This window comes from Kryptolebias marmoratus, linkage group LG4, assembly GCF_001649575.2.
Source record: "Kryptolebias marmoratus isolate JLee-2015 linkage group LG4, ASM164957v2, whole genome shotgun sequence".
Taxonomy (NCBI): domain Eukaryota; kingdom Metazoa; phylum Chordata; class Actinopteri; order Cyprinodontiformes; family Rivulidae; genus Kryptolebias; species Kryptolebias marmoratus.
In genome coordinates, this window is record NC_051433.1 from 21,574,008 (window position 1) to 21,596,313 (window position 22,306).

At 40.4% G+C, this 22,306-nt stretch overlaps 1 protein-coding gene, 1 long non-coding RNA gene and 1 other non-coding gene across 4 annotated transcripts in view; 1 reads left to right on the forward strand and 2 right to left on the reverse strand.

Moving 5' to 3' along the window:
- LOC108241215 (FYVE, RhoGEF and PH domain-containing protein 5) overlaps positions 1–16,658 on the forward strand; it is a 36,980-nt gene extending 20,322 nt beyond the window's left edge. The window contains exons 6-21 of one of the 2 annotated variants that reach the window (XM_017425228.3): positions 658–812; positions 1,620–1,776; positions 4,766–4,850; positions 5,231–5,281; positions 5,405–5,463; positions 6,778–6,849; positions 7,052–7,120; positions 10,402–10,485; positions 10,623–10,702; positions 10,791–10,887; positions 11,106–11,243; positions 11,430–11,532; positions 11,667–11,803; positions 12,417–12,545; positions 12,907–13,061; positions 13,846–16,658. In XM_017425228.3, coding sequence (XP_017280717.1) covers positions 658–812; positions 1,620–1,776; positions 4,766–4,850; positions 5,231–5,281; positions 5,405–5,463; positions 6,778–6,849; positions 7,052–7,120; positions 10,402–10,485; positions 10,623–10,702; positions 10,791–10,887; positions 11,106–11,243; positions 11,430–11,532; positions 11,667–11,803; positions 12,417–12,545; positions 12,907–13,061; positions 13,846–13,882 — 1,608 coding nt within the window. In that variant the 3' untranslated portion in view covers positions 13,883–16,658. The remainder of the gene's footprint in view (positions 1–657; positions 813–1,619; positions 1,777–4,765; positions 4,851–5,230; positions 5,282–5,404; positions 5,464–6,777; positions 6,850–7,051; positions 7,121–10,401; positions 10,486–10,622; positions 10,703–10,790; positions 10,888–11,105; positions 11,244–11,429; positions 11,533–11,666; positions 11,804–12,416; positions 12,546–12,906; positions 13,062–13,845) is intronic. The other variant, XM_017425229.3, reaches the window with a different exon arrangement.
- On the reverse strand, positions 12,078–12,149 carry trnae-cuc. Its single transcript has one exon. It is a non-coding gene; the product is annotated as a tRNA-Glu (tRNA).
- Positions 16,659–17,923: 1,265 nt separating the features above from the next.
- LOC112450800 lies at positions 17,924–20,624 on the reverse strand. Its single transcript, XR_003039507.2, has 3 exons — positions 20,494–20,624; positions 19,627–19,748; positions 17,924–19,434 (listed from the first exon to the last, which is right to left on the reverse strand). It is a non-coding gene; the product is annotated as an uncharacterized LOC112450800 (long non-coding RNA).
- Between the last annotated feature and the right edge of the window lie 1,682 nt (positions 20,625–22,306).

The following is a 22,306-nucleotide window of genomic DNA, read 5'->3' on the forward strand; positions in this document are numbered from 1 at the left end:
TCTGCAGACTGTGTGACATACAGCAGCTTTGGTCAGAGAGAAAACTAATACTGAATACTGAAGTCTCCTAATGATTCATCCATTTTCAGTTTCTTTTTGAGTCCATTCGCTGAGAGCATAAATAAGCTTTACCCTGATCTTTCCCTCCAAAGTGCCATAAATATCTTATTAGTCACTGATACCTCAGCTATTAATGCCCATTCCTCACACTTTATGTGCTCTGCATGCACTTTAGAGGAGCCAAATAAGTGCTATATCAATGAATTTTTAGGCTTCCTGTCTGCGATGACATGAAAAGTTGGATCTTAGTACAAAACATCATTGTATCATTGAGTAAAGTTATTATGTAGCAACACCTGGTGTGCAAGCAGGGCCACCTTTCCTGAATGCTTGGACAGAGCCCAAAGTACTGAGATAATATGAGGGGAGGGCAGCAGGAAGGATGTTTAGGAGGATCTGACCTTCCTTCCATTTTTCTCATTCCTCTGCGCCTTTTCATTCCTCCTGCCCTCCCTTCCTCCTTCCATCCTCACAACTATTTCCTTCATTCCTTGTTTGTTTTCTCTCTCTCTCTCTCTCTCTCTCTCTCTCTCTTCCACACCTTTGTCTTCTTGAAAATCTTCCCTCTGTAATCTTGTTTGCTCCCCTCTTGCGCAGGACTTTAGGTCAGCGGTGACGGAGGCGGTGGAGGAGGAGGAAGGGGAGCCGGTGCTGGATGAGCAGAGGCTGGGCGAGATACTGGGTGTGCTCCCGCAGGTCTACAGCCTTCACAGCAGCATCTTAGCTGAGCTGGAGGAGCGAATTAGCCACTGGTAATCTTAATATTATCTCTGCTCAGGGGAAAACCTGCAAAATAAACTTGATCCTTATCTTATAGAATTTAATAAAGATCCGTGGAGGATGGATGTCAATTAAATAATTACTCTGCACAATGCTGATTTGAAACACTGGAACCAAAATAAGTCTCGCAAAGCAGCTTGGCCTCACTGAACTAAACTGCCTTTATTTTAGCAATTTGTTTTACTGATGACACTTCAAAAACTAATTCATTTTTAGTAAAACCCACTAAACTGCGCTGACTTCTAGGTGGAAAAGTGAAAAATCTTAGAAAATGCTTTTTTGTTGAGACTAAAATGGTTTTTAAAATAGGTTAAACCAAACGTATGAGACATACAGGAGCTATAGTCATGAACAAATATGCTTCTGTTTCTTTGGATGACTTAATCAGAAATTGTCTCTTTTTTTTTTACAATTTTGACAAAAGTAAAATCTAATTTATTGGTCTTAAATAAGTACATTTTGTCATTGAGGGGGAAAAAAAGAATGGTACAAATGTAAGTAAGGTTCTCACCTGATAAAAACATTCACTACAAATTAAAGTCCTTTTCATACACTGTTATATTATATTTACAAAAAATACAGCATTACATTCTTTAGTAAGGATTTATGGATATTTACAGAAAAAATATTTTTAAAATGAAACATTCTAGTTTAGTTTAAGTTAAGTTTATTCCACATCTCAAATTTCAGATTTTGAAAATTGAGATTTTCTCTTAAGATAATTATGTACTCAAAAGTCATAGACAATGAAGCTGATCGTGTATTTTTCTGCTAAAAAGGGAGGAGAACCAGAAGATAGTGGATGTGATCTTAAGCCGTCGGGAGGATTTTCGGGTGTTTGATACTTACATCTCCGAGTACGATCGCAGCATGTCGCTACTGGAGGAGAGCTGCAGAAACAACCCGACTTTTGCCAGCATTGTCAAGAAATTTGAGGTAAAACACTCAACAGAGAAACTTGTACCTTACTGGAAAAAGTTCTCTTTTCTTTGAGTTGTTCTGTCGATATCATTTTACGGTGCCAAAAGTAGGAAAAATGGAAGTGTTGTAGGACTCTGAGGTTCTTCCTCAGGAGGAACTAGAAGAAGCATTTCTACACTCGCAAGTTTAAATCTCAGGTTCTGTTTTCACGCTTGTTTTTATGGAAGGACCCTCAGAGCAGGGGTCAAACTTTACACTCAGCAACAACAAATGATATGTTTGTCACCCAGCAGCCACTGGGAGTTGATGGCCTTTCAAATCTCCCTCTGTCCTCTTCATAGACCTGACCTTTCAACTGACCTGCTTGCATATTCTGTAACCAGGCCACAACAAATGCTTCATCTTTTTCTGGTGTGGATCTCTTTTTCACTGACAACAGGGAGGTGGACTTCATGAGAGAAAGGCTCAGCTTCCTATCGTCACAGCTGGAAGCAAATTTTGTTTCTTGTCTTGTTTTTTAAGCCCAACCAGAGCTCCTGTGCTGTTTCCATTACTGTTTGTGCTTTAAAGCGACCAGTTCACCTCTTCCCTTCTCAACTAAAGTGTATGCAAATTCGCTAGTTCCATGCTGTCTGCTGATTGGTTGTGAATAGCTGACATAATTGATTCAGGCATCTCTAGTTTGATATAAAAAGCAAACAGACAAGACGCCAACTGTCTGAGCTCATAAATATTCAGCAGCAGCTGTGTCCTTCCAGAAAAACGTCGCTCCCGTCTGACTTTGGACTAAACCCTGGCCTTTGGTTCTCTGTAGCTTGTTTCACTGATGAAAACATTTGGCTCTTAATTAGTTCACTTTTAACTGCATGAAAAACTATTAATATGTTCCTACATCAATTATGGAATACTTTATTTCATAAAATTGTACCAATAAAGGTCTAAAGAATTCAGTTTTTCTCATTTGGTGTGTTTGTGATTCATCAACTAGATATATATAGGTTTTTTAATGTTGTGTTTAGGTTTCTTAGATTGCATCTAGGAATTGTAATCTTTCTACTTTCCAACATCAGGGAGTTATGTGAGTTTGATGGATGCCCTGCTGTATCAAAGTGTTGCTTTGGGAGTTGCATGGAGTGTGTGACCCCTCAGTAATGAGCGGGAAAGGGGGCTGAGGGAGAGCAAAGACAACCGTATAAGTCACGAAACACACCGTGCCTTCCACCAGAAGGGACGGTGGTCATTTATCTGTTGTTTCCGAGGCGCACGCTCACAAGTCCCGCGAGTGCTCGAGCGAGCAATCCCACATGCAACGTGGTGTTATTTTGGTGTAATTAAAAAAAAACGTGGCCTTCCTTCCTTACGTCCCTCAACACCTCTTCCTGCCCGCGTTTACCTTTCGCCGCTACAAGCCAAAGCCCTGTAGTATAAAAGGTAGTAATTTCATTGTGAATGTGGTGATGACAGTGATGAAGTAGCTTCAGTCCCTGATCAGATCAGAGCTCAACCCTTACAGGATTACAGCCTCCCCTCAACAGCCTGTTTACTGCACAATCTATAAACACTGGGCAGAACACTGATGGTTGTGTGTGTGTCTTCTATTTGTGTGCAACCATACACAAAATGTGTGGATTCTCTAATATAAGGGGACCACTTCTGTTTGGATTTATATTCATGCCCCATAGCTTGTGTGTGTGTTTATTTATGTGTGAGAAGCCCAGGAGGAGAGCAGGAGGCTGTGCAGCAGGTGGACAGAGAGTGATAGAGGGAGAGAGCGATGGAGTGAATTTCTTGTAAAGGCAGCTGGGCAATGAGGCAGACAGAAGCTAATTAGAGAAGCAGCCTCCTTTACAACTCTCCAATTAGATCAGTTATGTGTGTGTGTGTGTGTGTGTGTGTGTGAGCAGCAGATCGTCTGGCCGTGAAAGAGTCTGAGGTGTTTGTTCATCTGCACGCGTGTGTCCGTTGCGCTCCTTATTCTCTCCTTGGTTTGGTTTGCTCACCCAAACAAACCACAAGCTAATTACCATCTCTGGAAAGACACTTCCTCTGAACAAGTGTCAATTGGATGACAATTTACAAGTGACACTTGAAGAGAGCGGATGTTCTGCAAACAAGCGGGGTTGTGGAGCTGTTGTACTCTGCTTGTCGTGTCAAAAATAAAAATGAAAGACACAGAGACTAAAAGAAAAGGATAAAAATGATGTTTTGGGGGTTTTGCTTTGGAATCCTGATAATAAAGAATGAAATGTGATCTTGGTTCTAATTATATCTCTTCTCTTTACAGGACTGTTCTGTGTTATGTCTCAGCCCTAGCTAGTGTGAGTGTGTATTTGTGTCTGGGTGTGAAGAGATCTGTCATTTACACATTTTTTCCAAGTGTGTGTGTGTGTGTCTGTGTGAAAAGTGTGAGTGTGTGGCGTAAATAAAGATGAACATGCTGTTTTCCCACAGGGTGCTATCTGTGTCTCTCTAATGAAGGATAGGACTTCATTGGATTAGAAAAGATGACGTGTGTGTGTGTGTGTATGACCCCCGTTGGTCCTGTACCTCTCAGGGCATAAATACCTGTCAGAGGCAATTAGATCCTGATTGATTTTCCAATGTGCTCTTTGATAATGCCACTCTTGGTCCTTTTTCCACCTGCAAATGGCTGCGCTGAGCAGAAGAATAGTGTATTCTGCTGTTTTGTGTGTGTGTGTGCGCATGAAGGTCATCCTGAAAGACAGAAATCCCTTGGTCACTGTTGACCTTGACTTGCACCATGGAATTAAAGCAGTAACCCACGTTGAGAAGACAAAAGAGCAATGAATCTCTTTGTGTACCTCATAGATACTTGGAGATACAGAATTTAGTCAAATTTGATGAAACCGATCTAATCAGATATCTGTGGTGCATGCAGTTAAATAATTCAATGTAAAACAGGAATTAAATCCTTTTCACGCAAATCCTTTTAAGAAAACAACTCTGTGTTATAAGTATAACTAGGATGTTTATCTTTGTGCAGGAAAAAGAGCCTGAAGAAGTTCCAATGGCCCATCAGCTGCTGCAGGTTATTGTGAGAGTTCTTCAGTATCGAATGCTGCTCACAGGTGAACACGCATATTTACATCTAGCTTGTTATTCTTGGAAATCAGCCGCTTCGTTTGCTTTAAGGTGATAGTTCAGATCTTTTGGTTTGCGGTTCAACAGAAAGGTTAGCTTACCTGTTGTACATAGCCCTTTTAAACAACAGATTGAAGAAATATAGTTTAGTTCTCATCAAATGGATAAACTAATGGCTAGTCTTGCAATCTCCAATCTCAAAAGTTTTATAACATACTATTTTGTAAACATTTATATTATCAACAGTTTCACGTTACACCGATTTTTACAAAACATTTTGTGGTCATTCGCAAGTGAAACTTATTCTGTGAAAGTCCTGTTTGGTGTTCTTTTTTTGTTTAAAATGTTTTGATTCTGCATTCCCCAGATTACCTGAACAACCTGTCTCCTGATTCCAAAGAATACGAGGACACTCAGGGTAAACTATAAATGTGACGTTTTGTACCATTTACACAGCTGCTCGACCTGTGTCGGCACCAACATGTGGTGTTACAGTAAACGAGCTTTAACTGATTCAGTCTCTCTCTGGTTCTGTGTGCAGCTGCGCAGGTGATCGTGTCCGAGGTGGCAGACCAGGCCAACGACAACCTGAAGCAAGGGGTGAGTTTCTAACTCCGCGTACATCCCGCATGTCAAATCTGACTATCACCCGCCACCGAAGGCAAAGGGCAATGATGTTTTTGCTCGTCTCTGCGTGTGTTTCTTTGTCTGTAGCATTAGCCAAATATCTAATGAACCACTGGATGGTTTTCCATAAAACTAATCACTGGATAAACATCTACAACTGAAAAACTATTGGAGTCAACCCAATTCAAGATGGCTGCCACAGCTAAGCAACATTATTAACATAAAAATGGCTATAACTCAGTCAGCTTACAGATGTTGTTGTCATAGTGTCAGAGCATTATCCCCAATACAGTCTGATCACTACAGCTTAGGCGTTTTTTTTTTTTTCTTAAAACTTTGGCATTAACTGTTTGCGTCAACTCTGTCTGTTTTTTTTTAACAACAACAACAAAACAAAAATCTCATGAATCACAAAGAAAGTAATCATTGAATGCACACTACATCTGCAATTCAATCAAATTCAAGATGTTCACCACAACTAATCAAAATTTGCCAAAAATAGCAATAACTCAGTCAATTGTACAGTTATTGGATGAAATTTGGTCTGGCACTTGCTGAGAGTCATCCCCAACAGGTTTTCTGAGTGCTCACACATTTTCCTGCTACAACTGCTTCATTTCTCCTGACGGCATGAAAGGCAGTGGGCAATATGCATTTCCTCAAGGAATGCTAGGCCTTTAATTTATCTCCTGCTTATTTTGAAACCCACCCCCCTCTCAGTGTTGCTGTCTTTACATCCTGCTTGAAATAGCAGTTTCCCAGCTTGAAAAAGCCTCTGTGTGAATTTGTCTTTAAAGCGATTATCTGGAATGACGGAGAGGTTGAACCCTATTTGGTGATAAACACAAGAGGCGAGGAAGGTTTGTGTCATCAGAGGGTCCCGAGTGTGTCGTTACAAAGGGAGCAGTGTACGGGTGGACATGACTTACGCTCCTCCTCAAACACGAGCTGTTCACGGAGATAATTTATAAACCCCCCCTCCCCCCTCCACTCTCATGTCTTTCACGTCTTTCACAGTCAAGCTCCCCTGTGTCTCTTTGGCTCGCCTCCTTTGTTTATCACACTTTTCTGTGCCCGTCCACTAACGCAGACACACACAATCTGACAGACAGTGGAAACACAGAGTCCTTCTGTCTCTTCCTCCCCGTTCAGTTTTACAGCATTACAACCCTTTCCTGCCTCACACACTTTTCATTCACAAACAGAGAAGGTTTAATCCTCTGTCTGCTCCTTCCATCCATCATCAGGTAATCTCCCCTCATCTCTCTGCTTCCTCTTCTCCCGCAGGAGAACTTGTTGCGTCTGGTCCACATAGAGTACAGCATAAAGGGGAAGAGGGACGTTCTGAAGCCTGGAAGGGTAAGCATCAAGGACGATTCTACTATTTCATCCATGAGGAACAGCAACACAATGTTCTCGACATCTAAACACTCTTGAAACACTTTCAGTTTGGTATAAATATTTTTTAAAATGGACTTGTAGTATTGTAATGCAGTCGGTGTATTTATTACAGTAGTTTAACATGACTTTTAGAAAGCTTTCCTGTTGTTTCTTTTGGCAGATATTTGTCAAAGAGGGCACCCTGATGAAGGTCTCGAGGAAGAGTAGGCAGCCGAGACACCTGTTTCTGGTAATACTTCTTTCCTTGTCACTACTTCAGATCAAGCACAGTATATGACTCGTATTTATCATTATCACCTGCCGCTAAAAAGCAAAAGGCAGGCGATAATGTATGTGTTTGTCTGTCAATTCAGCAAAACATCTCATGAACCGCGGGAGAGATTTTAATGAAACTTTCAGAAAATAATCAGTGTGTGTACATCTACAACTGATTAACTATTGGAGACAGCCCAGATCAAGATGTCTGCCAAAGCTAATTGACGACATTTAACTCGTTCAGTTTTACAGGTATTGAGTTAATAGTTGATGTGGTAGTAGCTGAGAGTCGTTAATAACAAGCACTCTGAGCTCTAAGAGTAGTATTGAAGTTGGCTGCAAGTGTTGGAAGCTAGTTGGTGACTCAAAATTGCAAGAGAATATTTGTATTTATTGGTGCAGTCTCACTGAATTCTGAGTTTTTGCAGCCAGCAAGCTGTGCACCTGTGTTTTAAGCAGCCAATTTTTGAAGATTTTTTTCCTACTTTGTGAGTGGAGATGTCAAAAATTAATTGAAGGCCACGTACATTATTATGCTGCTCATCTCTTCAGCCTGCTTTGTACCCAGCTTTGCAGCCGCAGCTACATTGATCATTTAGTCTACTATTGTACATTTTTTAAATGAAGATAGGCGGATTTGAACCTTTTATTTTTTTACTAACTGTTGTTTTTAATCTACATGAGTGTCAGAATTGGACATTCAGAGGTGTAGGCTCAGATGTTTTCTGTCATAGGAGAGCTGGAAGGACAAGCATCACCCGCTCTCATGCACTGTAGACTTTACAGAAACTAAACGGAGGAGGGCTTCAGTCGAGTTTTAGACACCCACAAGTTTGTTCTGAACTTCTCAATCAAAAACAAAAACAAAACAAAACAAAACTGATTCGAAACTAAAAAGAGAGCTGTTTTCTTGAAGGCCAAAATAAGTTCCCAACAGCGGTCCTTGAGCAGCAATATCCTGCATGTTTTCATTGTTTCCCTGCTCTTCAGCAGGTCTTCAAGTTCTGCAGAAGCCTGTTAATCAATCAGTCATTCAAAGAACTAAAACAGGCAGGACCAGGGTTGGGAATCACTGTCCTAATGCACTGTTTTGACCATCTTTGAAGACAGATTACTGATTATCATGGAACCAACAAAACAGCAAGAATTATTTCATGGAGAATATTTATCAGGGATTTAAAGTATTATGCAATATTTCATTCATATTTGCCATAATGATTAGGCCTTACTTCAGTGGCCTACCCAGTACCTGCACTACAGGAGAATGCACCTGTCATACTTTTTAGGCAAAAGTGAAATCAAAGCTGGCTTCATATCTAGAAAATACTTCACTAAAGAATGCTGGGTGGAGGTAGGTGAGGTTAAGGGGTGGAGGGAATCGAGGCCAGGGCTGTGAGACCTCCACTAAGCACCACACCCATCCAGGGAGGGCCTGCCTCTCCACTCTTCTCCTCTCCTCCCCTCTCAGGACTTGTTTTCAAGGGCCCCACTTCCTTACAGGATGTTTGGTGTGGGTCACTGGATGCTGGCTTCCTGTGTATTGGGAGGGGGCTGACAGCCAAGTGAAGGCCAGACACCCTGTAGAATGTGGGGAGGAGGTGGCAACGGAGGGGTGGGGGTGTTACACAAACACATAACGTGAAATAGAGAAGCCCACTCTATTGTTCCAAGTGCAATCAGTGCTGTCTCGCGGTATGAATTATGCTTGAGCCTGATATCCCCAGCAGCAGCATTTAAGGTTGTAGCTGAATCCAAATAAAATATAACATAAAGATGCCCTGTGGATTGATTTATGTTTTTTAGTTTGCTCTGTTCCATCAGTCTCTGTTGTTTTTCTAAACTGCAGCTAGACTAAGTGTAGTTGAATCCCATCCATTTGGACAATAAAGCTGTTTTCTCCCTTGAAGTCAGCAGCTTTGGCGCATCAGGTGTTATTTATGGGCTTTTAGGAACAGAGAATCCAAACAGTGAGGATGAAAAGCTGCAGAGACAGAGAGAAACTGCCACCATGTCACAATCCAGGGCTCAGAGAACAAAATAAAAGCCAGCTGAATGAGCAAGGAAAGGAATTTAAATTTTTAAAAAATGATGGAGACAGCTGAGAGAGGAAAGAAGACAGCAGCAGTGAGTGAGAGGCAGGTGAAAAGGAAGGATGTTTACAGACTGAGCTGAAAATGTTAAAGTCGCAGGTACAAAGGGGTTGCATGGACGACTCCCGTCTGGGTAAACCCATGAAGTCTCTTTTGGGTTTTTCTGTGGAAAGAATCTTTGGGTGGAGCAGACGGACTGCGGTGGCTGCAGCCCAAAGGTCGCAGTCAGGGCTCAGGCTTGGCTATCACACACTGTTTTGCAACTTGGCCCAAAGAACAGTTTACAGGCACCGCTTGCCTTGTTGTTGTTGTGGTGGTGGTGAAGGTGGCTGGTCCCACCCAGTCCTGGTTGATTCTTAGTGAAGCTTGAGAAGGTTTTGAGGGTGAGGGGGAGGTCTGGAGTCCGAAGCAGGGTGGAGAATTCCTGGATGCTGCATGAAGGGCCCCAGCGGATGTTTAGAGCACACATTAGGTGTGACCAATGATGTCATGTCTTTTGTCAATGTTATGAAATACCTTTTGAAACACAATGAGTTCACAGTTTGTTCAAAGGATTGCAATATTCACACATGCAAAACAAAAAACAAAAACATAATTGTGCAAAAAGTACAGTTATGGAGAGTGCTTTGAAAAGAAGCAAAACATTTAATGAGGCACTTTCTTTCCTATCCCCCTAAAAAGCAGAAAACAGTTTCAGTTTTGACAATCAAAGAAGGTTTTGTGGGGGATCAAAACTAACAACTATTCAGAGCAGGGGCAAAATTAGAGTGAAATGTCACTTTCTGAACTCAAACCTCTGCAGCTTTTACACAGCAGCTAAATACAATTTTGATTTGTTATTTTTGCATCAATCAGTTCATCACTATTTTCTGAAGTAAACAACATTGATGCTGCTATAACTAATATCGTGCACAATGGCTTCTCAATTTAAGTTCTCCAAACAAACCCATTAAGCAGTTGAGCCCTGAATACTGATTTCTGCAGTGCTGAACAAATATCTCAGGTTAACACTGCCACCTGGTGGTAATGAGGGTGTATAACATGCAGAACTGCTTCGGTTTTCCCATTACCTATAAATGTTGTTTTTTCCAGTGTATACAATTATTCCAAATGAATCATTTGCAAACTTTATAACTCCTTTTTGTCTTTCTGTGTTCTTCATTAGATGAATGACATTATGCTGTACACGTACCCTCAGCAGGATGGGAAGTACAGGCTGAAGAACACACTGTCTTTGTCAGGGATGAAGGTGCGTGACTCCTCTGACAATTTAAAATAATCTTAAGTATTACCCGGCAACTTTTAAACTTTATTTTGAACAGTTTAACTATTGACTTGTTGACTTTCTGACTGAGTCTGTTGTGTCTTTTTGTACCGCCCACACAGGTGAGCAAACCGGTCCTGGACAACGTTCTAAACTGTCTCAAGATCGAGGTGTCTGACATCACGATTACTCTATCTGCCAGGTGGGAAACTAAACAAACACTGGAACCAGAACCTGCCTTCCTACGTTTCAAAGGGATTAGTTGTACTGATGTTTGTGTTTCTCCTCAGTTCGGTTGGAGAACGGGAGGACTGGTTCCACACTTTAAGTCGAGCCATCGCGGACCACGCTGCCGGTCTCTGCACATTTGGTGGACCCAGCAGTGAGGTAAGGTGGAAAAAAAGGTTTAAAAGTTTTTTAAAAAACAATACTCTAATTAGGTCTGCCTACATTACTTCATCTGATCACCTCAACACCAAAAACAAACCATAATTGATCCTTATATCTACATATATCAGTAACATTACAGAAATAGTTAGTTCTGACACCCGTCCTTGCTATTCTGTCTGTGACATTTTAACATCCTGCCAATATTGTCCTATCAGGCCCGAGAGAAGCTATGGATGGCCCTGGGTGAAGCTGCGCCTGTACTGGTGCCAGTTTCTCACGTGATGATGTGCATGAACTGTACCTCTGACTTCAGCCTCACGCTCAGACGACACCACTGTAATGCCTGCGGAAAGGTCAGAAACTCAGCAGTCTCGAGGCTAGTTTAGTTTGTGTTTGAAATATTCAAGATGTTACTAACATTATCGTAGTGTACTTTGATCCGCTTCTCCTTAAGTATTTTGTGGGACCTTTCACTGTTGTCATGGATCAAACCTGGCTATGGATCTGCGGTCTTAAATGAATTTTATCTCTCTGAGCAGGTGGTGTGTCGAGCTTGCTCCAGGAACAGATACCCTTTGAAGTACCTCAAAGACAGAGTGGCTAAAGTGTGTGATCACTGCTATGCTGAGCTCAGGAAAAGAGGTGAAAGCTTTTATTTTTTTTTCATATGTAAAAACTTGTGTTCTATTAAAAACCAGTGTTGCTCAGGGAAAAAAAGAGGCTGTTTCATTTTATTGCCACGGTGAAATGATAACTTTCTGTCTGTCTGTCTGCAGGTGGCAGCATATCAGGAGCATGTGGCAACTCCAGCCCTCGGTCTCACCGGGCCAATCGTCCCCTCTCTGCTGTCTTCCAGAGCCTGCAGCCCCCCAGTCTGTGGAAGTCCAGAAAGAGCTCCTCCAATCTCAGCCAGGTGGGATACTCATCTGGCAGCTGCTCCTCTGTTTAACCTCCAACATGCATGCTTAATTTTCAGAAAGGCATTTTTCAGCCACTGTTTAGATCACTTTTTACTCTCACTGCTTTGTACCATAAATCTGGGGCTACTAGTCATCCCATGAAGGCACAAGTTTGTTTGTTATATGCACATTTCAGCAACTGCCTGTTGTCAACAAATCAACAAACTGGGAACTTCTGCACTGTAGAGTTAGTTTCTTTTGCGGTGCAGCTGAGTGCATAATAAAATGTTCCCTGACCGGGAATCGAACCCGGGCCGCGGCGGTGAGAGCGCCGAATCCTAACCACTAGACCACCAGGGAGAGCTGTCTTTGGTGTCAAGTCAGTCCTGTGCTATGGTTGGAATTTGTAACAGCTGCAAGCAGAGTTTGCCCCGCCACTTTCCCATTCTAATAACAACTAAATAAGGACCTTTTGAAAATGAAACAAAGTTTTTTTCAGAGTTTAAAGTCCTGTTTCCTTTTCTTTCTTTCTTTCTTTCTTTCTTTCTTTCTTTCTTTCTTTCTTTCTTTCTTTCTTTTTTTTTTTTTTACCTGTCTGACTTTCGAATGCTTTCCAAACGCCATCAGGTGTCACTCGGTGTGGAGGGCTCCACCATGAGCGGAAGCCTGCAGCGCCGGAAGAAGAGCAAAAGGAAGTGGAAGCGATTGTGGTTCCTCCTCAAAGACAAGGTGCTCTACACCTTTACAGCCCGTGAGGTGAGGGGGCACAGAGTCTCCCGCACCCGCCCCAAAACACCCACACCTGTCTCTGATTCAAGCAAAAAGGCATTTAACCCCAGCTTTTATTCCTCCTCGTGTTTAGCCAGCTCATTGCCACTACTTAAACTACATTCTTCAAGCTTTCTCAGCCTCGTGGGCAAATCGCTGAACGACTAATAAAGGGAATCTCTGTGCTCTCTTTCTTCTTTTCTTTCTTCTGACAAGTGTACAGCTGTGAGTTGCACTGCTTTGCTCCTCTCGAAGCGCAAAATACACACTGTTTTCTTGTTGATCCTCACAGCAATGCCGGCGTTCGTAATTCATGCTGTGTTTGATGTTCTCGCTCTGTTTTCTTCAGGATAAAGTGGCTTCAGAGAGCCTGCCTCTGCAGGGCTTCACTGTGAAGCTGACCGAGAGGCCGGAGGGAGAGGAGAGCAGTAACGTGTTTCATTTGTACCACAAGAAAACACTCTACTACACCTTCAGAGCGGATGATCAGCACACTGCACGCAGGTCAGCGCCAGCATTTTTAGGGGCATAGTGAGATATACAGACTTTATCTCTGGAGGAGCTGGAGGTCCATTTGGAAAAGGTGGTTCCCTGAAGTAGAATTCAGATCAAGTCATCTCAACGAGAGCCCCAAATCCTAAGTGTTAGACCAACAGGGATACCGTTTTCTATTAAACAAGACAACAAACAGGAAGGACACAGTCTTTGTCTCTCTACTGATAAAAATGTGTGACTCTGAAAGATATTCCTATATATTCTTTAATATACAGATGTTACGATGTCTCCTCTTGTGTTTTGTGCCACAGGCCAATAAGGTTCATGTCGTGTAAATGTCAAACTTGGCCTTTAGGCTCTAAACAATCATACCTGTTAAATGTTTGTCTGCTAGTTTTCGGGGTTTGCCTGTGTCATTGTCAGTGACTGTGCGCAAAATATTACATGAACCACTGCATGGATTTTAATGAAACTTTCAGAAAGTAATAAGTGGGTATGCTAAACCTGAATAACATTTGAGTCAACCCAATTGAAGATGTCTGCCACATATAACTGACTGTAGGAAACATAAAAAGGACTAAAGTTCAGTCAGTTTTGCAGATATTAGGCTAAATTTGATGTGGTAGTAGCTCTTCATTCTTTCGCTCATAACCTGTAGCTCAGAATCATAGATGAGGGTCAGAACATAGATCAGCTGGTTAAAATGAGCCTCACCACGACAGATCGAAACAGCATCTGCATCCCACTGCTACTACTACTAGTAGTGCTTTGATGTTGCGTTTCTGTGTTTCAGATGGGTGAACGCCATGGAAGAGGCTACAGTTTTATAGCACCTGCTTGGTTCTGTGAATAAGCCGTGGTGTCTGTGGCTGCTAGAACTCCTCTGTGGAGCACAACAAAACTACCTGCTCCAACTGAACACAGGAAAGATCCACCACATCCGTCCTGTTAGGGAATAATAAAAGGCATTAAAATCACCAATGGATTTTAGACAACACTGCCACCCTGAGGCAGGAAGATAACAGAAAATATCACACTGAAAGGTTGAACTACACACACTAAAGTTCACAGGAGCCTTCACTTTTCAGGGGCAGCTTGGAGACATTAAACATCCATGAGCCTAAACAAGAAGTTTGTTTTGTTGTTCTGTTTCTCCTTGTTCTTCAATGATCATCCTACAAGAGTCTACTGTACAGCTGTTTGAACTTTATTGTATTTTTTACGTGAGAGATTTTTGCTCAAAATGACCCCAAATGTGTGTTCACATGATCAGCAAATGAAAAATACGGTAGAACAAATGTGCACACGCAGACTTGTGCAGATTTGTGCATGTACATGAAGTTATTTGAACAAGAAAAGGAAAAGATTTATAGAATATTGATGATTATATCCAAATTAATGTGATAGTTTAGATCTTTTGAAGAGAGGTTCTGTGGAAAGGGTATAAATGATTACTATCTTGTAGATAGCTCTTTGAACAACCTCAGAGTTTTATTGTAACTGGACTGACGAGTTGACAACTGGTCCAAGTGCCAAGACCAAATTGGATTACTGACAACCTTTTAAAAACTGTTTTTTCATCAATTTGCATTACTCCATTCATGTTAGAAGTGCTATAACTAGCTGCTTCTGTCACTGTCTGCATCTATATAGAATTTTATGGTGATATGCAATTAATTGTGTAAAATGTGAAGAAAAAGGTTACCATCAGCAAGTATTATAATACTAGAACAAATATTTCTACCGTCTCTCCTTGGGAACTGAAGCCAGCAGGACTGATGTTGTATTTTCTGGAACCAGAGTCTGTGCACTAAAAATTTCCGACTTTAAGTCCCGCCTTCTCCTCCACAGACAGTTATAATGTCCCACGTCCTTTTCTTTTAAGCATAAAATTACTAATTACAGCTAAAAGTTTTCAAAAAACAAATATTTGAATATACAGTAAGCTAAAAACTGTGTGAATCAACAAGAGTCATTTTTTATTTTGGTTTGTTTGTTTGTTTTTTAACGGGCTAAGTCCTGTTCATTTACATGGAGAGGCTTAACTCTAACCTTGCATTGGGACCAGCCTATGGGGACACTTGTCCCCTTTCAGCTTCAACTCCTAGGATCTCATACTGGGTCCAGTTTTATATTATACAGCCTTTGGTGGTTACAAAATAGTATTTGTGTGAACTGCTGTGAAAATGTTTGAGATGGAAGGTGTTCTTTAAGGCAGCAGCAATCCACTTTGGTCTTGGACTCGCTCGGACTAGCCATTAGCTCATCAACACGTCAGAATTAAACCCTATTTCTCCAAACTGACATTGTTCAAAGATTTATCTGCAACAGGTAAAATAATTAATGTTCATATCCTTTCCATAGAACCCAACTTCAACAAAAAAGTGTGACCTTTTCCTTTAAGGTTATATGTGAATTTATTCTGCTGTTTTGCTCATGTTCAGATTGCTTCAGTCTCAGTAAGAACTGCATTCATCTATTTTCTGTACCTGCTTGATCCAGTTCAAAGAGCTCTCCAGTGACGGGGTACACTCTGGACACAACACCAGTCTGTCACAGGGACAACACAAACACAAATAATCATGCATGCACACACACAGACACCCGGTCAATTAACATGCATTTTTTTGGACTGTGGAAGGAAACAGAAGTACCCAGAGAAAATCCACTCAAAAAGGCCCCATCTGAGATTTGAACCCAGGATCTTCTTCCTGCGAGGTCATTTCACTAACTCTACTCTGCCATACACAGCCAACAAGAATTATAGCAAACACTGGTCTTCCTATTTTTCATTTGCTGATTTTATCGAGACGTTTGTGACATTTGGAGACTAAACACCTCTGGTTTTTAACACACTGAATCATGCCTTCAAGTGAGGCGTAGAACTGTCGCTCGTTGTAGCGTCACTTCGCAGCAACATTTAAAGCAGCTCCTCATCGATATGCATATCTTTGTAAAAGGCGAAATGTGTACCGTCATTTTACAAATATCTGTTTTTTTTTATATAGATATATATTGTGAAGTATACACTGCAGATATTGAAGTGAAACATTTGATCTATTTGTATTAAAAAAATGGTGTTATATAATAATCTGAGTAAGGGTTCATTTTAAGCTTTGCTGTATGTGAACATTATGCTACCCGTGGAGTTTTCATACAGTGTTACTCTTGATTTCATTGTCCAAAATCCACCCTCCTCAGCATGGCATTTGCTCAGCAATGAACATTATCAAAGAAAAGAAAAAAAACTTATCATCTGTGGGTTTTTACATGTTTTTTGTCACACAGTTCTGAAGTGCCAAATTGCTTTCTTGCAGTTGAATGCAGTCTGATTTGCATTTGATGATGAATGTGCCTGAAATTAAACTCTACTCCTCCTCCTTTATACTATCACAGTACTGTATGGACATATCTTGTGAGGTTTTTTATTATTATTATTCCTTTTTACATGCTGAACCCTTCCATTATTTTTGAACAGCTTAGTCACTATCCAGAAACATAAGAATATAGTGTTGTGACATTTTTATAAAAAGGATTTTCTAACATTATATTCTATGTAAGCTGCTGGATAAAATATTGATGGAGAGATTTGACCCGCTTGTGTCTTCAGCTGAAGGAAAAACACTGGAATTTATTACATTTACTGTTCTAGCAGAAATGCTCATTTTGTTTTTTTTCCTGAAAAAACACACCTAAAGGCATTATCTGTTTCACTCTGAATGCAGCTGTTTTTCACATATTCCTTCACCCATCATGCAGCATTAAAGCACACGTTTTCAGAAAAGTCTGTTCAGTTTGTCTGTGTCCTCACACCTACAGTGTTATTAATAATGGATTGCATTTCTATCCCACGGTGCATTGTAAATGTCTTTGTATACAGAAGCATATTAAAACATGAAGACCCTTTAAAAGTTTACATAACAGGCATTAACGATTTACAGCTGTATTGCAGATTTGTTCTTACATAAAAATGTTTTATTTATGAGAAGCTGTATTAATTAAAGGCCTAATATTCCTTGAAGGAATGCATATCACCCGCTGCTTTTCATGCCAGAGTTTTAGACTGCTTCATTAAAGTTTGTCCCATAGTTGATGAGATATTTTGGTAACAGACAAACACACAGAGACACAGGCAAAACCATTATCACCATTATCCTGATAATGGACACATAAAGTACCTGTATTTTTACTGCAGCACAGATTAGGATGGTTAAAATATGCTCTCTGATATGACAGCAATGCAAAAAAGGCCACGGCTCTCTTGCAGAATCAGCAATAATTTTTCCTGTGGTGATAAAAACCAGACGGAGGCAGATATGAACACACGCTACGTCTTTGTTTTTTATCTTGTCTGGAATTGGCAACCACAGGTTAGGTAAGTCTTCATCCAGCAGGGCGCAGCAGGACGTCGCTTCATCCACATTTAAGATGAACTTTTCACACCAACCATAAACTGAAGGTCCTCCTCCACAGTCGATGTAGAAAATAGAGTTAACTTGAGTTAAAAGAAAAAAGGGTACTGCGCTTTATGCCACAGTTAGAAAAAAAAAAACTTTTGCATGAGGACAAGCTTTTATACTTGAAGTAAACTAACAAACAGCAGAGTAATTTTTTATGTATGAAGCGTGTTATCAGGTAACCTCTGGCTTTTTGTAAAAGATTTTTAATGAGCCTCTTAAGCACACATACATTTTTATTTTTGTTGTTTTTGTATTAAAGTCTTGTTACTTTTACCTTTTAAGGACCTGGGGGACTGAGTTTTGGTTATTTGCTGTGTAAATAAATATTGAATTGAAGACTTAACACAGGAGGTTTTTTTTTTTATTATTAGAAAATATTCAGCTTTCTGGGTGTAAATTTTTCAAAAAAGAACACTGAAACCATGTTGTTTGGAAAATGATTTCAATATTTTATTGTGTGTACCATTAAAGGAAGCACTTGTGGCACCTGTGCTGTATTTTGAGAACCATTGATTTAAAGCAAATTTAATGCAAGAACTGTGTAAACGTTTTAAACCACCTCTAATTTCAAAATAAATTGATTCCAAGTACACAGACATTGTTGAAATCTCTTCATTAAAAGTTCAGAAAACCTTCTGAGGAGCTCTCAAAGTTTTTTCTCGGAACTTCGACTGATTTCTATTGTGCAGTGTGCCAAAAAAAATAAAGTGAGCAATTGGAGGGAATAAAATGTGTCAGGTCTACAAAACAAAAAAGGAATAGCAACAAATCCATCAAAAACCTAACACCGGACCTGAGAGATTCATTGTCTTTTAATTAATCATCTACTATATGTCAAGTTTTCAGCTGTGAATCATGTTGTTGGTCCTAAATACAATTTAATATCTGTCAAACTGTGCTATCTTTTTTTTTTTTTTTTTTTTTTGGGGGGGGGGGGGGGGGGGGGTGTCATAAATTGGATGAAAGAAAATGGCTTCACTTCATATGCTCTTTAATTTATTGCCAGATTAATTAACCTTACAGATAAATGCAAATTTGGGGGCAAAAAATTGTGTCATTTCTTTTATAGGATGTAGGAAATACACACCACTTGTGTAAAATTGTTGCTTTGACGCAGATGTAACTTGGCCAAAAGTGGAAAGGCTACCTGACTGCCTGTAGAGATAACAAGCTTCTTCTTCTTTTTTGAACTCGTTTTTTTTTTTCTTCTCAAGCTTCACTCGGGCTGCTGGGCAGCACGAGCCGTATCAGATCAGAAATGCTAATTAGTCACGACTGCAACAGTTCGAAGTCAGACGGCAGCACAGGCCGCAGGAAAGCAGCATGAATATTTAAAGACAGGAAAACAGCACAATAACATTTTTACTTATCTGCTCTACAACATTCGCAAAAATTAATGACAACCGATGAGGTCTGATGTAAAACTTACAACAAAAACGATCCATTTTATCACCCGGCAGAGGCCCTATGAGTAAAAACAGCCATCTAAGTGGCTCATCACTAAATCCTAAAGACCCTCCCAGCAAATAGAAAGAAAACAATTGAGCAGAAGAATATTTCCTTTTGATACTGTTGCTGCATACAGAGTTAGAGTTAGAGCAAAAGATAATTTCTTTTCAGATCATCCAAGACAAATTGAGTCATTGTTAGAAAGCAGGCAGAAGGGAAAACAGGCAGATGGGAATTGCTCTGGATATATGATCCCAGGAGTCTCAATGGCCCAATACTTGAAGTAACAAAAGAAAGACAGAAGTGAGAACACCACGGACAGCAGGGAACCCCACTTATTTCCTTCAAGCTCTTAGAAACCTTGTTTCACACTTGAGGCTCCAACTTGGTCCTGCGATTTCTGACAGGCACTGAGAAAAGCAGGAGATCAGCAGCCTTCAACTTCATTCTCTCAGCGCGTTGCCAAAAAGGACCTTTAAAAACAGGAAAAGACCTTATCTTTTTATACATTCAGAAATTTCCGGTCCTCATCAACAAGGCCAATGACGGGTCTGAAATGTGAATGAGGGGATGTTTTATTCTTCAATGTTTTAAACAGGTAAATGTTTTTAAACTCAAACTGAGAAAAGTGTTAAAGGCAAAAGGAGAAAGTCATAAAAACTTACCAAGGACTTAAGTATGATTCAGAATCAGGCAGGGGAAACACTACAGCTATTTATAGATGCTTTGCTTTAAAATCCCTTGTTCATTTCTCGCCCTTATCCCGAAATCTCGCTTGAATGCGACGCTGCAGACAGAAAAGAAAAGTTTGAGGAATTTCTGAAGAGGAAGTGAGTTTTGCTCATGTCTAATGCTCACACGCTCGAGAAAGGCCTGAACTGATTACACAATAGAGGGCAAATATGAATGAGAGCATGGAATAAGCAGCTGAGCACTCTCTTTCTCTCACAATGTACAGAAGATGTGCTTTTGCAGAAGCTGCGTTTTGGAGACGAATACATATCAAACGAACAAACGCTTGCTGGTGTGTTTATATTGTAGTGCTGTCATTTTGGCAATGAGTTGTTTTTTTTAAAAAAAAAAAAGGAAACGAATACTGCTTTGCTCTGAAAGGGGAGTTTCACCAACTTTGTTTTGCCACGTTCGTTACAAAACGAGACTCTGACTTCACAGTTTCTGCACATGAAAAAAAGGAAAGAGACTGATTAGACAATTGACAAAGACTTAGGAGCGTAAAAAAGAAGGAAGTGAGGACAGAAAGTGACAAATTTACTCTGCGGCAGTCCCTTGATAAAAAATGTTGGGTTTTTTTCTTCTCTCAATATCACCCTCCGCCCCAAGTGAAGACAGTTTCATTTTTGCTTGTGTCTGTGTGTTCAGCATCTAGTGAGGAGTTACATGACACGCAGCTGTCACCAAATACTTTTTATCCCTCTTCAACAAAGCGGTAAAACTTCGAGGTGGAATTTTTACAGCCAGCATTAGTGTTTCTGGTTTAAACTCTAGAGCTGCAAGGTGTAATTTCTCTTTACCGTAAGCCCAGGCAATTGCAACAAAGATCCCCATTACATGTCAGGGCACAACCTGTACTTCTTCCTCCTTCAGAAGGTAATGAAGAGAGTCAAGAAAAGAAAAATAAATCCTGCCACCTTAAGCAGTGTAGATCCTGTTAAACCAGAATGTAGAGTGTGACAAAACACAGGGAGGAGCCTCTTCAAAGTACAAAGTTCTCTCAGGAAGGGGGGGATGTTGGACAGGAATGACTGATCATGATCATGATCTGAATTTAAACTTTAATAGGGTGGAAACTTTCTTTTTATGGTGACTGGTGCAGCATGAAGTCATTGGTTAAGATGAGCATTTTTAAAGAAATGAAAGCAGCACTTCCTGTTGAAGGACTTCAGCTTTTGTTCCTCTTACTGACAGAGAATTCAGTCAAATTTGCGCTTTGGGCCGACACAGGAACTTTGTGTGATTCATTTTAAGCTGCGACTGAAAGAAGCTCTAACTCATTTTGTGTTTAGCTGCAGTTTTTTTTGTCATAATTAGTTATAAAATGAATAAAGTTTTGTTTAGGCGTGTATTGCATGGGAATGCCCTTTTTTTCCATTATTCCTTTGCATCTGACGTTTGTCACGGTAATGATATGGTGACTAACACCTTGGTTTTGTTCAGTAATCTCTGTCAGCATTCAGCCATCATTACCACATCGGTATGTCATTCGTTACCCTTGTTTTGAAACTATAAATAGCTCTTTAGAGGCTTGACAGAGAAGCTGCCGGTTGACCATCCCTCTGTTGTGCAGGGTCTGATGACTTAGCACCACATGATCAGTGTGCTTTGTGTTGGGCTAATAAGGAAACACATGCCTCATTTGAGACGTATACTTCTGTGCATTTCCTGGTTTTTGATTTCTAGCCTGGTCCATAAACCTCTTCACCTGAGGCATAAAAATAAGGTACAAATACTCTGCCTGAAACTGCCGCACTGATTCTTGCTTTGCTTTCAGAACTGATTTATTGTCTCATAAATGGTGTTCGGGTAAAGGTGTGACATGGAAACGTGGAAAACACAGGAGTGATTCATTAAAAGAAACCACATCTTAATTGATTTGTATCTTAACCAGTCTTTTATGTGCTTTAAGAGATATTTTGGCTAATCTGAAGTAGGGTTCTGTGGAAAGGTTATGAGTTAAATTAAAGGGGTAATTTGGTCATTTCTGAAGTTATGTTCTGTCAAATAGTTATCAGTAGTTAGTTCCTTATCAGCCGTGACAGCAGTCATAGAGTGTGTAGTATGGAGAAAAGAGGCAAAAGTCTTTGTCCTATAGATATTTATTTGATAGAACATCTTCAAAAGTGACTAGACTATTCATTTAATATTTTACTTTTTGTTGTTAGCTTTTTGAACAGCCTATTCAAAACCAAAGTGGACTGCTGCCATTTTAAAACACCTCTAATCTGAAAGATTTCACAGACCTTTAGCTTGTCAGTTCTGTCAGAATTAAACTTTTTCTCTTCAACTCGGGTTGAAGAAAGAGACATCTGTAACAGGTAAGCTGTAACGGTTCAAAACCTCACTTCAAAAGGGCTGAATATGACTTTAATGCTCACTCTTGAACTCCGGGCTGGTGATGGAGTTGGTTTTTATTTAGCTTTCAACACTTATATGTTTGCTGATTCAGGTTCAGGTTCAGGTGTGACACGGGGAACACAATAATGTTACAGAGAAACACCTTCATTTTTCCACTACAAAGCGCCATGTTTTTCTATCTAATCATGTCTTTCCATGTCTTGGGAATTCACCTGTCTGACGTCACGCGTTCACGCGCCGCCTGCTCTTAGC